The sequence below is a fragment of the Lissotriton helveticus genome, chromosome 11, assembly GCF_964261635.1.
Source record: "Lissotriton helveticus chromosome 11, aLisHel1.1, whole genome shotgun sequence".
NCBI lineage: Eukaryota > Metazoa > Chordata > Amphibia > Caudata > Salamandridae > Lissotriton > Lissotriton helveticus.
Window position 1 is genome coordinate 74564892 of NC_136072.1, and position 18769 is coordinate 74583660.

An 18769-nucleotide genomic window follows, 5' to 3' on the forward strand; every position below is an offset into this window, starting at 1 on the left:
GCCTGTTCGCACCGTCTCTCCCTCCCAGTGCACCCCACGGCGTCTCGCTTGAGATTTGTTATGGCCGGACCAGGCGATGAGGACGAGGGGGGGGGGGTCGGAGGCATGTGCAAGACATCCCCCCCCAGTGTTGTCGCAGCCATTATTCATGAAAGAAGAAGTGTCCCGTCCGTCTTCGGGCCGGGCTTCCGGTAGATGTCGGCCGGACGCCCCTGGCTCTGGCCCCATGAACGGGTTTCTTGGTTTATCGGCTGCAGCCGGATCCCGTCGGCCTCGGCCCCCCGACCGTTGGTGGCCGGACCGGAAGAGCATGTGGCGGGAGTACCTGCAACTCTCAAGGGCCACCGCGGCCGGACTGGGAGAGAGAGGGGAGGGTCGAGGAGACATTCCCCCCCCCTGCAACTGTTCAGCGTTGTAAAGGCAATCCCCTTGCCGGGTCCCGCTGGCCTCGGCCTCTCCTCCGGCTACACCCTACGTTAGGATCTCCTGGCCGAGGCGTGGCAGCAGGACCTGCCTTATATGGGCTGCTCCCGGCTGGGTGTAGCCGCAACCCTGCCCCACCTTGGAAGTTTCCAGAGTGGGGGCGGATGTTCTACTGACTTGCATTTTCCCTAGTCTATCGATTTTTTTGGCGTGGCAGTCGGTGGGACAGCGAGGGGTGATTTGGTTTCTCTTACTGTTTTTCTGGTCTCTCACCACTGGCATATTTTAACGTTTTCTTGTTTCTAGGACATTAATAGGTTTTATCATTACGTTATGTTATCGTTTCTTTGTTCGTTGTTTAATAAAAGTTCATGTTCATCAGTGGCCTACTGATTTTCGTTTTCCTATTCTTTTCTTTCCAGGTTGTTTCATGCTAAAGTTTCTGTTAACAGGATACAGTGATCACTTTGTTATTATTGCATATGTCCTTTTCACTAGGGGTGCTCTCTGGTCGGGCCAGATGACGTATCTCTAGTAAATGGTCCGGGTGAAACAGGTGCATCAATCAGTGGGGAGTAGATAGGCATGACAGATTACAACGGGGGAGAAAGGTCCGCATTACGTACCCTTTCACTACTTGCAAAGATTTTCCTACGTTTATTTGCAAACAGGGAATACCTCCAAAAAGAACTAATTCCCAAACAGTCAATGTTCGGACAATCAATCAATCAATGAGGAATGAAATAGGTACGACGTGTTAAAGGCTTGCGTTACCTACCCTTCACTATCTGCAAAGGGAGAGAGAATATTCCTATTCTTCCTCGTTTGCAGGCAGAGAAGATCCTTAAGAGAACCAACTTCGAACAATTCAATGCTCGATTGAAACAATCAACAAGGGGTACTGTGAACACAAATGAACGCCGCTTATGTACATACGCATTGCTATTTTCAACAGGTTGTTCCTAATGTTTCTATTTTAGCGAGGTCAAAAAGAGATCCCATTAGTGGCCTACTGATTTTGCTCGATTCCTTTTGTTTTTTTACACGATTTTTCGCTATCTGCAAAGACTAAACAGAGTATTGCGACTCTGTGCTTGTTTGTAAATAGAGAATGAACCAAAGAGAACAATCAATCAAATGGAGAGAGAAGCAGGCACGACGGATTACAAAGGGGGCAAAGGGCTGCGTTAACTACCCTTCACTATCTGCAAAGAGAGAGTACTCCTAATAGAAATGAGGGGTGGGGGGCAGCATTCAAAGCAGATCAGTGTGCATAAACACGAAAATGTTTTTACTTACCACGTACTTGACATTCGACAGCTTATGATATTTGCTATTAAAAAACCATTGAAATTCACTGAAAAAACCATAGGTTATAGACCATATATAGTTAGGAATTAGCATTTACAAAACCTTGAAAATTCACTGAAAAAAACATAGGTTATAGACCATATATAGTTAGGAATTAGCATTTACAAAACCTTGAAAATTCACTGCAAAAACCATAGGTTAGAGACCATATATAGTTAGCTGGACATTTTATTGACATAAAACCAATGAAATTCCATATATAGTTAGTTGCACTAACTATATATCGCGCACCCGCAATCCACTGCTGATGATGTCACATATTACATCATTCATGACATGGTCAGTGACATCACTGATGACATCACTGATGACATCTCAAATGACATCACTGATGACATCACTGATGACATCTCATTTGACATCAATGACCACATCACTGATGATATCATTCATGTGACAATACAATGCATCTCCTCACATTTTAATATAACCTCTGTTTCACCCAGTGTTAAAAAGAGAGTATAATTTTTGAAACCATTGACACACCAATACTAGTTACTACATACGCACTCACTGATTGCTACGTCTACACACACCTTCACTCATTCACCCATACAATCATTCATACATACAATCACTCATCTTTACAACACTATCATATGCACTCATACACCTATACAGACACTCACAGTCTGCCACTCATCCATGGAGTTACTCACACACCTAGTCAGTCCTGTAAAGAATCAATGACACTTCCATTTTCTTGTCTATACAGTTAAACATAGAGCACCTTACATTTTCAAACATATACTAACACATACTTACCTTCTTATACAATCATTGATACAAGTACAGATTGATCTGCACAGAGTCACACACCTCCCAGCTAGCCACACACACACTCAGTCTCCCATACAAATACTTGGGCAATCAATCAATAACCCATATAGTTACTCATATAGCTACTGATCAACACATGCAGCAGTTTACAGAACAACAGACATAATGATGCACAAATTAAGACAGTTTAGTCACTAACCCATGCACTCAGTGAGACACATTTAATCACTCACTCATACAGTCAGTCATGCACCTACTAAATCCTTCGTCCAGACACTTACACATCCACTCATTCTTCAATATGTAAGACATATTTAAACTTTATAGAAACAAAAAATCACTGGATGTTGTTATCAGTGATGTCATCAGTGATGTCATTTGAGATGTCATCAGTGATGTCATCAGTGATGTCACTGACCATGTCATGAATGATGTAATATGTGACATCATCAGCAGTGGATTGCGGGTGCGCGATATATAGTTAGTGCAACTAACTATATATGGAATTTCATTGGTTTTATGTCAATAAAATGTCCAGCTAACTATATATGGTCTCTAACCTATGGTTTTTGCAGTGAATTTTCAAGGTTTTGTAAATGCTAATTCCTAACTATATATGGTCTATAACCTATGGTTTTTTCAGTGAATTTTCAAGGTTTTGTAAATGCTAATTCCTAACTATATATGGTCTATAACCTATGGTTTTTTCAGTGAATATATATATATATATAAAACTACTGGCAATAGTTATAGTTAAGACCAAAGTTTCCATAGGAAAAGTGTTTTTTGTTTTGCCAATAACTTTGGCACCGCTTGACAACTCTGCATGAAATTTTCACAAACCTCCCCCTTTTTTGTTCCGCTGCTGTGCTGAAAGTTTTGGAGTGATCCGTCAAGCCGGGGCTGAAAAAAAAGTGGGATCCCAAAATACATTTTCCCCTTATTAAGTCTTTGGGGATTTTTCATTTTTTGATTATGACTATAGCCCTAGCTGCTGAACAGAATTACACCAAATTTGGCAGAAAGCTAGATGTTGGTCCAGAAAGCGTGCTTTTTGTGATTTGTTGTAAATCCGTTCAGTAGTTTTTGAGATATCTATCTTTAAAAAAATATCTGGGGATGTGAGTCCTTGCAGTGGACTTGTGAATCCTACAAAAATTGGATTGGCTGCTAACACTTTAACCAGGAAGTGTTGGCAGCCATCTTGGGACTCGACTTGAAGCAGAGTCCCAGAAAGAAAGTTTAAAAAAACAGAAAAGATCCATATCTGGGGGGGTGGGGTCCCTAAGGGACCCCTCTGGGGGTGGAAAGTATTTTTTTTTGTTATTTTGCCGCGAATTAGCAGCAATTCTTTAAAAAAAAGCGGGCACCAGGGCTTGCTTTAAAAGGAGCAATGGGTGGGCCAGGTCCCAGAGGCATATGGTCCACTTAGGACAAATGTCCACAGGGACCGCCACCTCCCCGGGTCACTTTTCTTTATGAATGTGGGCTGGCCCACTAGACCTGCTCAAAGCCCCAGGGGGCCGCCATCTCCTTGGGTCACAAATCCATTAATGAAGGGGATCCATTGTAGACCCAGGCGACCACCACCATCCCGTGGCAAAAGTGAATAAAGAAGGAGGGGCACATGGCCCCCCTTTAGGAGCCCTAGATGGCCCTGGGACCGCCACCCCCAGGGCTGGTTCCAACAATGTCCCGGGGTGCCCAACCCAGCCCAGGACATTGCAGTTTGCTATGGCATAGCAAATAATGTGCTCCTCTTTGAACAAGCTTTGCTCAAAGCAGAACACACTTAGCTTTCACACACAGGGAGCTGCATTTCACTAGCTCCCTGGGTATAAAAGCAATGCCTGCTCCCGCAAGAGTCAGTGAGCCAGCTTGGACCACAGAGGCCTTCAGGCTCCTCCGCGGTCCCCAACAGAGAGGCTGGGCCCTGGGGGATGGGGTCCCGGGGTGCAAATCACCTGGAAGGGGGGCCACACAGCTCCCTTCCCTTTAAAAAAATAGGATTAAAAAAAGGGGCAGGCCCCAGGGGATGGGCCCCCTCATTAGAAAAAAATGAAAAGGCCTGGACCCGGGGAATGGGGTCCCTGGGGCTGAAATCGTCCTGGAAGGGAGTCTGGCTGGACCCCTCATCCTTTAAAAAAAATAAAAATGGGGGCGTGGCTTAGCGGCTGAATATGGTGGTCGCATAGCTGTAGGGCTCCGTGAGTGAGGCAGTGACCCCACTACAATCCGACCATTAATCCGAACTAAATCAACCTCTGATCGGAGGAACCCGGCTCCAGGACTGAGCGGGAATTACCCGGAGGCGAAACGGCCGAAATCGGAAGCCGGGAGGCGGACTTACGATCTCCGTCATCAGGGGGCCTGCATCGATCCTGCAACACCGGGCTCCGGTAAGATTGGAGGCCGGGCGGAAGTGAGTGCGACGTGGCAGAGGGCGACCGGAAGGGCGCGCGGCCCGGCGCCCCAGAACCCCCCCCCAGTGACACACCGAAACCTTTGACCGGAGCGCTCCCCTGGCACCCCCGAGTGACTGCGTTCCCAATTGCCCACTGGAGAGAGGGGGCAAGCCCACTGGAGAGAGGGGGGAACGAACGGCAGCGGCGGCGCAGAACCAGCATTGGTGCACAAAGTTAAGTCCCCCTGCAGTGAACACCGTTTGGCGAGGACCCCTACGTGACGGCTCGCTATCTGACCCCCCCCCCACCCCCCCGGAATACAAGGGACTGCACACACGCGACTCGCGGCACTCGCCGCTGCATACAGAAATTTGGCGCCAATTTGGAAGCGCACGCATTTTGAAAGGAGGCGGACTTCGCCCTTACACACGGGTGGGGGGAGAGAGGAGAGCTGGGGTGCGGCAGAAGAGGGTGCGAGGGCCGGAGAAAAACGGAGGCACGGGCGGGGAGCCCCAGAAACGACATAAAGTCCAATAAACTGCCAGTGGCCAGGGAGAGACTTTAATTCCACACCACTCGGCCACAGCAGGCAGTAGAGTTGTGGTCTGGCAAAGCGTCACCAGACAACACAGATCACAGCGGAAGGCAGCGACCGAGGGCAAGGTGGAACAAAGACTGTCAGGCAGGCTGCACGGTGCACTGGGACTGACTCGGGTCTGACCTTGGATTAAAGCTTACTTCTAACGATAATCTTTGTCCTGGATTTAATAAGACGGATTGTCTTCCACAGACTGCCCACTCATCAAGTAGTGGAAGTGGGTGAGCGACGCCACTGAGGCCCACCTTTAACCTGTTGGACTCAGACACCCCCCTCCTGGGATCACTTGCCACGGAAAAAGTAGACAACAAGGGTGCCGGGAAGAGACATGGCTGGCAGGGGCCCGAAAAACGCCACGTCACAATCTAAACTGGAGAAATTTGCATATGACAGACAGGCGCACTCCCAGGCAGAACCGCGCACATCAACGGGGAAGACACCAGAGACCGATGGGACAAAAAAAGCAACACTTGAAGACGTGATGAAGGCGCTGGCACAAGTGCAGGCAACAGTGGGGTCCACGGCCACTGAAGTCTCACTCCTAAGGGCGGACTTTCAAAAAATGGGAGAAAGAGTGAAACAGGTCGAGGTGGTCACTAAATCTCTGGTTGAAGACGTATCAGACCTACAATTGACCATGGAACGAGTGGCGGCAGAGAACAAGACACTGAAAGAGAAGCTGGACGACCAGGAGGGGCGCTCCAGGCGCAACAACGTAAGAATTCTTGGGGTCCCGGAATCGGAAGGAACTAAAGCCATGGATCTGTACGTGGAAGACTTGATCAAGACACAGCTCAAACCCAAGGGTTTATCACAATTTTTCTCCGTTGAAAGGGCGCACAGAGTTCCAGGGGGAAAGCCCAAGCTTGGAGCCACCCCTAGACCCATAATAGCGAGACTCTTTAACTTTCGGGACCGGGATGCGATCCTACAGGCCGCGAGGATGGCAGCGCCGCTGCAGGTTCAGAACTCTACGGTAGCCTTTTTCCCGGACTATACTGCGGAGGTGGCGCGCCGGAGGAGGACCTTCCTTGATATCAAGAGGGAACTGAGAGCTAGGGAACTGCCGTACTCGATGCTGTTCCCGGCCCGGCTGCGAGTGGTCGCGGACAGTAAGGTTTGGTTTTTCGACACGCCAGAGTTGGCGCGCGAATGGTTGGATGGCTGGCGACAAGTAGGACTACCCCGCCGCTCGCATAGAACAAACCAGAGCCAACGCGGAGACAGCCAACCGAGATCCCAAGCATCAGGTGGAATTGAATCGACGCACTCCCAGACGCAGGACACCACCAACACACTGGAAGACGTGGAGGAATAGTCGCCCGGCACCGAACGGAATGAACACTGACATGGCTTCGTGGGTGTGACCCGGCTTGGACACTGGACCGGGGGAGACCGGAGAGGGCAGGGGTCATGTCTACTCCGGAGGACACTTCACCCCAGCATGCAAGTACTGTTTATGGGTTGGGTAAAGCACTCTGCTGAGTTGGGGTGGCGGACAGTTCTAAGCCCGTCTGGCAGGGAGGCAGGGAGGGGGGAGGAGTGGGGGGGTTGTTTAACTGTTCATTGCAAACCGCAAACTGTACTAGGCTACACATTTCTCCAGGTTCAGATTGGGAAGGGAGAAGGGAAGTTAGTTGAGTTTTCCAAAGTTCTACAGGATTGGTCGGGTTGGGCTGGCTGGTACCCGCGCTGCTTCCCTGGTAGGGAGGGGTGGGACACTGTGACCGCAGGACACACTGGTCACATGAACATCTACACGACGGACTATGGCAGATCGCTCACGACGTAGGCGGGATGAGGGTGCACCTAGATCCCAGGGAGCACCCCTTAGCATACTAACATGGAACGTACGGGGCCTGGGAGACAAGGTCAAACGAGGGCTGGTACTCACTGCACTGAAAAGACAGGGGCCGGCTCTAGCACTCCTTCAAGAAACGCATTTACAGGGTGGGACTGCCAGGGCGCTTGATAGAAGAGGCTATCAAATGATGGCGCATTCAGAGTTCACATCAGGATCTCGAGGGACTGGGATTTTACTTAAGAAATCCTCACAGTTTATACCACTGAGTACGAAGATAGATGGGCAGGGTTGCTTCGCGGCCCTACAGGGACAGTGGGAAGGAAGGCTTATTAATGTGGTCTCGGTATATATCCCACCGGCACTTCATTCGGTCCTGCTTCCAGCTCTGGGTGAGTTCCTACTGGCCCTTCCAGAGGGAGACATTATACTTGGGGGGGATTTTAATGCCACTGTAGACGGTACACTTGACAGGTTCCCGGCCACAGGCTCAACCGAGGGTCCCTCACGCTTCCAACGTTTCTTGACCGCTATGGGCCTAGTGGATATGTGGCGGCATGCCCACCCTAACGTGAATCAATACACTTTCCACTCTGCTGTCCACAACAGTCTTTCGAGGATAGATTACTTCTTGGCACTGGGAGAATGCATACAACACGTAGACACCATAGACATTCAACCCAGAGGCATATCAGACCACTCCCCGATTCTCTTAACACTCTCGACCCAGGTGAAAACACGCAAACGGCTTTACCCCATACAGGCAGCATACCTCAAGGCGCCTAAAGTCAGGAAAGCACTTAAGACGGCGACGAAGCATTACTTCGAAGAAAATCTAGAGTCAGTGCAATTGGCAGCGACCCTATGGGAAGCATATAAGACAGTGTTAAGGGGGCACGCAATAACCACACTTACAGGCTATAGGAGGGAAAAAGCGCTCGAATTGGCCGAAATAGAGCTGGCACTGCGAGAAGCGACAATAAGACACGAAACACACCCCACGCCGGACACGGCCCACACACTGCACCTCCAACAACACTCATATACGGAATATTTGCGGCACCAAGTCAGAGGGCAGATAACGGCAACAAAGAACAGAATTTATGATATAGGAGATAAAGCGGGCAGGATGTTGGCCTGGTTAGACAAGAAGGGAGGGAGCTCTAGAGGTATCCAACAAGTGAAAGACAGGAGAGGTACACTGCACACGAGCCCGGAGCGAATCGTAGAAATACTCGCTGACCATTTTGAGGGTGTTTACACGTCTGACAGGGAGGTAACAGTAGAAATGGCCAGGGCAGCACTAGAACCTATCCACACACCGAGGCTGCAGCCGGAGGCATCAGCGTAACTAGAGGCAGATCTAACCATGGACGAAATCCGCATAGCGATACGGGCGATAAAACCCGGTAAGGCGGTCGGCCCAAATGGCATCCCGCTAGAGTGGACCAGGCCACGTCGGAAAGGCTCAGTAAACACCTACTGGCCATGTATACGGATTGCCTAACGAAGGGCGAGCTCCCACCAGACCAAAGAGTGGCGACCATTATCGCGATACCTAAAACCGGGAAACCACAGGAAGATTGCAATTCCTATCGCCCCATATCCCTGCTCAATGCTGAAGTTAAAATACTAGCCAAACTCCTGGCTACCCGACTACTGACACATCTGCCGGACCTCATACATCCCGATCAGTCCGGGTTCATGCCGCACAGAAACACGGCACTGAATCTGCGAAGAGTGCACGGAGTGTTGGCGAGAGCGGATTCGGTTCTCGAACCAGCGGTTATATTGGCCCTCGATGCGAAAATGGCATTCGATCTGGTCGAATGGAATTACCTGTTCGAGGTCCTGGCACACTTAGGGTTTGGACCCAAATTCATAGCATGGGTCAGATTGTTGTATGCGAGACCGGTGGCACAGGTGGTAGTGAATGGCCATATCTCGCACACATTTCCCTTGGGAAGAGGAACTCGACAGGGTTGCTCCCTGTCACCGCTGCTTTTCGCGATCGCCCTAGAACCTTTAGCACACCTGATACGGTCTACCCCACTGATTAGAGGGATTTCCTGGGCTGGGGGAGGGGAGGACCGCATCTCCCTATACGCAGACGACATGCTAGTTTACCTCACTGACCCGGAACATAGCATTCCAGCGCTTCTGACTCTGTGTGATGGACACGGAAAAGTCTCGGGATATACGCTGAACTGGAATAAGTCGGAACTATATGTTCTGAAGGGACCGGGCCCGACACTGAGTGCTCATTGCCCCTTGACCGAAGCCGGTTCATCCTTTAAATACCTGGGCATACATGTCACCAAGGACCCGATAGAATTTGCGCAGAAAAACCTGAAGCCACCTATAGAACGGCTCAAACAGGACGTTGGGTTCTGGGCTGGACTGCCCTTCACGATGCTGGGTAAGGCAGCATTGTACAAAATGATGTCACTGCCCCGTTTCTTGTACATCCTGGAGAATACGCCGTTCCCGGGGAACCAGGTTACTTTAGGAAAGTGTCAGCGTTGGTGGCGAGTCTCCTGTGGAGTAACCGCCCGGCCCGCATCGCGCAGGCCAAACTGCACAAAGGGTGGTATGACGGAGGGATTGCACTGCCAGACCTGAAATTGTATTACTGGGCAGCGCAGCTGAAAATCATAAATCAGTGGATCCACGCCCCTCAAAATGACCCAGCGTTCAGAGCAGACAGGACACAGTTAGGAGCAAGTACCCTACTGGCCCCCTTGTACGACCAACGAGTAGTACGCACACTGAAGGGACCCACAAAACTCAAAGCGGCGATATGGCACAGGGCGCTGACGACACTGGGATGGAAAGGGAGAATAACGAAACTTACTTCCCTGTGGGACTCCCGGATGCTAGGGAACCTACGGAATTGCAAGGGCTTCTCCCATTGGGATGTGATAGGCCTGTCCACGGTGGGGGACTTGTGGGAACAGGGCACAGTGATTCCATTTGCACGACTGAGAGAACAATATGAACTAGGGCCACGAGAAGCATTCCGATATGCTCAGATTCGGCACGCGCTGCTTACAGCCATCCCCCCAGAGACGGAGGTGCCAGAGGCCTCACCGCTTGAAGACCGTCTCCTTACGGACTATATGCCAGAGCGAGCAACCTCGCTCACATACCGTAAGTTGAGCAACAATTTGCCGGATCCCATGATCAAACTTAAGGAAAAGTGGGAGGGGGACGTGGCAGCTATGGACGAAACTGAGTGGAATGAAGCAGTGGCTTCACCCAAAGAAGTAGGTATCTCAGCTAAATTCCGGCTCATACAGCTCAAAATACTACATAGAGTATATTATACTAGAACGACACTACACCTCATACACCGCGCGCAACACCCTTTTTGTCTCCGAGGGTGTGGGGAGGAAGGGACTTTCTTCCACACATTATGGGACTGCCCACGCATTCAAGAATACTGGAGAAGTATACTACGCACTATATCACAGACTGTGGGGACCTCCCTGATCCCTGAACCACGAAAATGCTTACTTAATGTGTGGGAACCCAATGATTTGTCCAGGCATGGACTACAATGGGTCACCTTGGGCATGGTCATAGCTAAAAGGGACATAGCACAGAAATGGGGGGCGATAGAGGTGCCGACGAGAACACAATGGTGTGTGAATATGGACAGGGTGATGGTCACGGAAAGGGAGGTGTATGCTAGCAGGGCCTGCCCGAGAAAATGGAATAAGATCTGGACCCCGTGGAACGCATACCGGGGGGACATTTGCGAACCCTTACCAGAGGACGAACCAATATCATCTGATGAGGAAGGGGAGGACGATTAGCGTTCCCAAGAAGAGGTTGAGTGGGGGTAGGGGGAGGGACTGGGGGAGACCGTGGGAGTCGGGAGGGATGAAACGGAGGGGCAAACAGGGCAAGTACCCCGTAGGAATTTCCATGTACACCTATCATTAGTACTAATTCATATGTGTAACCTTGCAGACCTAAATGCAGAGCAATTTGTCAGAAACTTTGCACGGCACAATGTATGCGGAATCACTTCAGCACGTGACGACCTACCTGTGATTTCTTTGTTCATTTTTTACATTGTTTACTGTTGAAAAAACAAAAAAACAAACCTAATCAAATCAGGACATTACTTGTGAATGATGCGCCTTTCCTAAAGTGCGAAATAGCCAGACCACGGACATAGCAACAAGTTAACAGACTTTTCCGATAATGAGGCTATTTCGGCAACGATGTAGCGGCCGGCCCGTTGGGTTGTAGGCCAGATGCTGTGTAAGACTAAAAGGAGCAATAAAGGTTTCGGGAAAAAAATAAATATATATATTATTAATAAAGGCCCCGGGGATAGGATCCCCGGGGCAAAAAATGGTCCAGGGAAGAGGGGCTATGCAGCTCCCTTCCTAAAAGAGCAAATTTCAAAAAAAGCCTGCCAACTCGCCCAAGGCCCCACCCCCTTTCTCCACTACTCTGCTCACAAATCTCCTGGCGTGCTCCTTGCTGGGGAATGGAATATACGACGTTACATTGCGATGTTTACACCACAATACCTTTACAAAGCAGGCATTACAACGCAAGTCGTTACAACGACTTGCGCTGGACTTAGGAATAGTATGATTTACTATACCAACTCCAGTCTACGTACAGTAGGGAAGGTGTTGGAATAGTAAATCACACTATTCCTTAGGTTAGGGCGCCATCCAGCGCAAGTCATTGTAATGACTTGTGTTGTAATGCCCGCGTTGTAAAGGTATTACGTTGTAAACACTGCAATGTAACCAATGTTTCCCTGGGGAATGAAGTCTTGTTCGCAGCTGAGGGTCCTTAGGGGCCAACAACACATCCTGTTACCTCCTGTAAGCCCCACATAGTGGGATTTCTGAGAGGTGGTCACCGGCCACGCCCCCTTTCTCCACCAATCTGCAAACATGCCTCCCAGCGCACTGCTGGTGGGGGATGAGGTCCCCTTGCCTCCTAAGGGCCTCAGGACTAAAGTGAACTTCTTCCCTCAATGAGTAATGTGCATGGAGGCACGTTTGCAGAATGGTGGAGAAAGGGTTGTGGTCTCTAAAGACATCTCAGTAGTCTACCTCTGTGGGTCTTACTGAAGGTAACAGGAGGACTAGTTGGCCACCAAGGGACCTCAAGAGCCAAGGGGACTTCATCCCCCAACTAGTAGTATGCCAGGAGGCATGTTTGCAGTCATTTGGTGTCATGTTTTCCTGCCCATCAGATTTACTGGCGCAGGAACTTTTCTTACACAGCAACATGACATCACATTCATATTTTCTTCATTTGTATTGAGCACTGATTTTCTGAGCAACAGAAAAAAAGTGACATTGCATCTATCTACAAGTGAAGAAAAGGTTCTGATCCTAGTTTACTTTGTATTTTGTAACTCCTGGTTTTTGCATCTGTGCTGCACTGTTGCATGGTTGTTCTTCTTTATAGCAGTATGTGTTATTGTTGTTGGTACTGTGCATGCACTTGGAGCAACTAATGTGTTCTAAAGTATGTAGAAATAAGCAACATGAACTGCCTTAGAAATAACTTGGAGCAATTGTTGTTGATCTAGCAATGTTGTTTGCGCCTTTAAACCATATATGAAGTGTGGTATGTCTAATGTGATTGTGCTGTACATAGTTAACAAACTTTACTGTCCGTGGCCTCTTTTCAAGTGATATGTTTTACCAAATTAAATCAAGACAATATATTAATCACCACGATAATTCAAATAATGCTTGAGAGACTGTAGCATGCAGCAGGCTACAATATATGTATTACACAGTTCCTTAGTCACACTTTGTATTTTATTTCTAGAGCAAGATGTTAACCTTGACAGGAGGAAAAAGAATGTTCAGTTCTTTGATCAAATCTGATGGAATTCATCGACAGCCAGCATTAAGGAATCTTCGCTCTTTACTGAGATTGTGCAGCAGTGCAGTTGAGTGGAAGACTGTGCATGCTGGGAAGGTGGCTGTACTGACTGGTTCCACTGAAGGGTAAAATTGCCCTAAGATTTCTTAAGATTAAAATGTTTTAATTTCGCTGTTTGTTGGTGGATTATGATTGGTAATGCAAGAGGGCATCAAGAAAGTTTTGTGCGTTCTTGTTTAAGACATTTTTCTATCGACAATTATTATTTCTCTTTATACAGAAGTTACTCACCCACGGACCTTATTACAGGTTCAGGATAGTTCTTTATCTCTGCCTCTTCATTCAATACAATTCAGGTTAGTGAGCGTTACACAGAGAATGTTTAGTTAGCACTGCATGGAGAAGAAAGTAGAGAGAGGATAAGGAGGATCAGCTTCACATACTTTAAGCTTTGAAAGGCTAGTAGGATAGGAAGACAGTCACAAGTAAGGAGGAGCATACCTGGCCCTAGCCCTGCCAGACTTTTGGAGTTACCATTTAGCACCTCGATTTTACATAGTCCAGTCAGTTTATGTCCATGAATCGGATAGGTAGAGCGTTGCTTTACAGCTTAAGATCATTTCTTTTCTGATATAAAGGGGGCCTTTACTTATAACAAACTATTTCATACAAGTCACATTGATTACATTGAGTTGACTTGAGATTCCGGTCCCATGTAGAGGATATTATCATTAAGGAGAGACCGAAGAGTGACGATAACCCCCTGTGTCTTACTTTGGCTCACGTTTGTGGCAAGCACCCACATAATTCCCATCCACACTCTTCTACTAAGGCTGTAGTTCCATCCAATGATATGCGTAGGCTAAAATGGCACTATCTAGCTGACCGTACCAACATCTTATTGGCTATTAGCCAGTATATTGAAATATTCTTACCCAAAAAGAGTGTGAATTCAAACCTGGAAATGAATATAAGTATATTTACTGAGTTACATAAAAACTTTATAAAATACATTGTGACCCAAAAGCCCCAAAGCCTTCCACCCAAAAGTGTGCTTATAGAGAAAATACTTGGCTTAATAAGGAATGCAGACAAGTGCGAAACTCTCTTGCAGTTGCCATAAATATGAAGATGGATCCGACTTGTATCACCCATTTAAGAAGGGCATATAAGGAGACCCAGGCTAGAGCCAAAAGAGAGTGGGATGATTCAAGGTGGGAAGAACTAAAAGCGGCCTGCTTTGCGCAAGATTCCACAGTTCTGCTCCCTAGTAACCATGGGGGTAACTGTATCAACACCTCAATCCATTAACTATATAACCGCAAAAGATTGGTCATTTTTTAAAATTTTACTCTGGGGGAACTTCCGATCCAACTGAGAGAGAGGCTCTTCCTTTAGAATCTCCTGAGCCTTGTCATTTAATCCAAACAACATTTCTATTGCACTTGGTGCCATTACCAGCAGTAGAGCCCTGGGACTAGACGGCTGCTCAATTGATGTATTCAATCAAGATAGAGGTAAATGGATCAAATATATTTGTGCCTTGGCTAACGTCATCGCAAAGGGTGCTCCTGTTCTGGAGTCATGGAAAAGCGCAAGTAACACCTATCTAAAACAAGCATTCGCAATGCAATAGGTCTCGCAATTGTGAGATTTTTATCTATTGGCATTGTTAATGACAATGCCTTTTATTTATGCATTTAAAAAGCCTGCAATTATTACAAAGGCATTGTAATTTGCAATAGCAATAGGTCAAAGTTTCTAAAATGCGAGACCTATTCCATTGCAAATGCTTGTTTAGCTATTTGATTTTCTAAACGGGGTCACTGTTATTTTGGTGCGCTGCCCTATTTTCTGTCCCAGTCTGACAGTGTACTGCACCCATGGGGCTCTGCACCTTTATTGAATGTAAAATTTAAATATTAACCGAAAAGCAAGGCTGAATACGAAGTAGAGACCAGAATGTTTTTGATTCAGGACGTTGCCAGACAAGTTATTACTGGTGGAATAGTCTTTCAGAGGCACCAGCCTTTCGTAAAATGTCCTGAACCTGACACATGACTGACTAACCTTGCCCCTAACCCTACCAGTCTTACCGTTGTTCGTATTTTTCTGGAGAACAATGCATTAAAGAGGGTATTGCGACAAGCCTATATAATGTTCCTGGGTGGGGAGGAATGGAGCAGAGAATAGAAAGAAGTAGTCAGCGTCGAGCAATAAAGCCCATCTGATGCAAGCGGGTACTTTCCCTCTGCTCCCCGTCCCACGTGCTGCAACTTCACATGAAGCGGCCCTGGGACGGGGGTCTCTGACAGGACTTGCTGTCATGGGGGGGCCTCACATGTCTCTTCCTCTGACTCACCGCTTTTCTGTGAGAGTATTGGGTGCGTGTGCGTGCACCTGTGAGCGTGCAGGGTCACTGGGGCTTTAGCAACCACCACACTGTACCTTAAGAACATCAACTGTACCCTACAAATCTTGTCACTATTGAGGAAATCAATCTCACACTCTTTCCGCTTATTACACACAATAGAGAGTTATGAAAGGCAGATCTGCGAAAACCACACGGTTTGTGTTTTTTAGCGTATATCTGTTTATTAGTTGTTTTTTATGCACTGTGCTTGTAATTTGCTTCACAGAGAGACGTAGGACGACAAGCAAGATTGTGGTAGAGAGAAGGGAGAATGTGGAAGAAAGCAAGATTAAACAAGCATTTGCAATGCAATAGGTCTTCAATTTACGGGAGACCTATTGCATTGGCAACTTGGAATCACGGACAACGGGAGGGCGGAGGGGGAGAAGGCACGGCCATCGGTAGAGGGGGGAGGCACTGTCGAGGGGGGAGGAAAAGGCACAGACAAAGCTGCGTGACTACGAAGGAAATAGTATTCACTGATGTATCAATGAAGTAAAGGGGCCAGTAGCCATGGGAGGTTACAAATGTTGTCATGGCTGTACTAAGGCAGGACTAACAGCCTATTATGGAATAACACACCAACATTTACGAATGACAAAGACAGAAGCCAATCAAAAATATGGGCGGAGAGTAGGGGCAGTTTATCTCCCATACTCGACTACTTCATGCCTCCCAGAGCGAGCAACGCATGCACGCTGCCACTAAAGCTCGACCTAAAAAGAGAGATAGATGCATACCTTTCAACTACTGAACGATCAGTTTGATTGACTGAGTACAAAAAAGTAATTCTATACTGGATCACTGATAACAACATACTCTTTCCCTTGCAAGCTGGTTTTTGGATGAAAACCAGCACGATTGTTTAGGTCTGCCGAATCCTGCTTCTATACTGAAAGACTGTAGTGATCAGCAGGGGCCGCTTGTAAGTTTGCTTGGTCGATCTCAAATCAGCGTTCAACCTAGTTCCCCCGTTGTAAGTTATGGCACGTCCTATGGGCTTGCCCCTAGATATCCTTGCCTAGGTTGTGCTCTTGCACAAGGGCAATTATGCAAGAATTTGATGGTGTTTCTTGGCTCCACATTGTTTTCCTTGTATCTTAATGACATTGTCCACTTTCTCTCTCAACATCCTACAGATGCCTCCACTTCAGTTACAATAAAAATGCCTATTTTGCACTTGGATGAAATCCTATTAATTTTCAAAACCCCTATCAGGATTCAACATCTGCTATTATGTTTTGAGGAGTTTTGCACCAACAGTTTGGAAATTAATGCGGATACGACCAAGTTTATGTCTTTTCCTCAACACAATTCCTTTAAAGGGAAATTCGTTTTAGGGGGCACACCATTAGAGAGGGTGGACTCCTTTAACTATTTGTGCATTAATCTGTCCACTATTATGTCCTGGAATCACCATGTGGAAAGAAATACTTTAAAGCTCATGCAGATCACAGGTGTAATCTGTCAAGATCATTGTGCGTCCTTAACAAACCAATGCCCTCTGCCCCCCCCGATATATGAAGGCAAGGCTGTGGGATCTGCCCTTTATGGTTCTGAACTCTGGGGGATCAACAATTCGGTAGTGAGACAAAATATCGAAATTAAAATATCGATATACAATAATATCGATGTTTTCATTTCGATGGTATAGAATATCGATGTCCAAAATCGACAGACAGAATATCGTTTTTTTAAGGTATGTATGTTAATAATATCGAAAATATCGAAATTTAGTAATATCTAAAATTTGTTTAGTGTTATGTATTTTATTATTTTGTTTATATGTTTGTTAAATATGTTTTGTAATGTATGTTTGAAAATTAGTAAATTTGTTTACATTTTGCGTTTTAGTATCAGAGCGGGTTGTGGGTTTATAGGGGAATAGGGTGGGAAGTAATTTAATAATAATTAATTAATTAATATATTTTTGTAAATATTAATAATTAATAATTAATTGGTAATTAATTTATATTAATTAGTTAATTACATTAATTAGAGTTAATGTTTTAATATATATACATTTTTGTTATTGTTAATTAATTAATTGGTAATTAAATAATATTAATTAGTACAATAAATTAATTAGAGTTAATGTGCTAATATATTTAATCTATTGTTATTGTTAATTAATAATTAATTGGTAATTAAATATTATTAATTATTTAATTAAATTAATTAGAGTTAATGTGCTAATATATTTATTGTTTTTGTTATTGTTAATTAATAATTAATTGGTAATTAATAATTATTAAGTGATTAAATGATGTGATTTATTTATGTGTAGTGGGTTGTGTGTTTATAGGTGGATAGGGTGTGATATAATTAATTTTAATAAATTAAAGCGATTGTATTTATTTGTTGGTATTTATTGTTAATTAATTAGTAATTAATATGTGTTAATTAGTTCATTTATAATTACATCAATTTAGTAATATTAATTATTATTAATTGATTAATTGAAATTTATATTAATTGTCTTTTTTATATGTGTAGTGTGTTGTGTGTTAAAGTGGGAGTAGTGTGGGAATTAATTTTTACCCCCATGCTATCCAACGCTTTCCCTACTGTTGCACCCTCTGGAGTGTGAATAGTAATTTTTACCCCTACGCTATCCACCGGGGAAACAACCTTTACAACGCAACTTTTACAACGCACTACCATTACAACGACATTTTTACAACGCAAAAACCATTACAAGGCATGTGTTTACAACGCATGTTTTTACAACGCAGGTACCTTTACAACGCAATCCATTACAACGTAAGTATAGGTAAGTATATAATAATATTTTAAATTTTATATGTTTTAGTTTTTTTAAGGGGTATTTTTAGGGTTCAGGGTCAGTTTTCAGTTTTGGGGTAAAAGGGTATTTTTAGTGTTCAGGGTCAGTTTTCAGTTTTTGGGTAAAGGGGTATTTTTAGGGTTCAGGGTCAGTTTTCAGTTTTTGGGTAAAGGAGTATTTTTAGGGTTCAGGGTCAGTTTTCAGTTTTTGGGTAAAGGGGTATTTTTAGGGTTCAGGGTCAGTTTTCAGTTTTTGGGTAAAGAAGTATTTTTAGGGTTCAGGGTCAGTTTTCAGTTCTTGGGTAAAGGGGTATTTTTGG

The 18769-nt window shown here is 45.8% G+C and overlaps 1 protein-coding gene across 2 annotated transcripts in view; it reads left to right on the forward strand.

The window, feature by feature from the left end:
• The window catches only part of LOC144791617 (dehydrogenase/reductase SDR family member 4-like), a 482332-nt gene that overhangs the window by 103356 nt on the left and 360207 nt on the right, over window positions 1-18769 (forward strand). For both annotated transcript variants that reach the window (XM_078666341.1, XM_078666342.1), the window contains exon 2: window positions 13196-13377. In XM_078666341.1, coding sequence (XP_078522467.1) covers window positions 13202-13377 — 176 coding nt within the window. In that variant the 5' untranslated portion in view covers window positions 13196-13201. The remainder of the gene's footprint in view (window positions 1-13195; window positions 13378-18769) is intronic.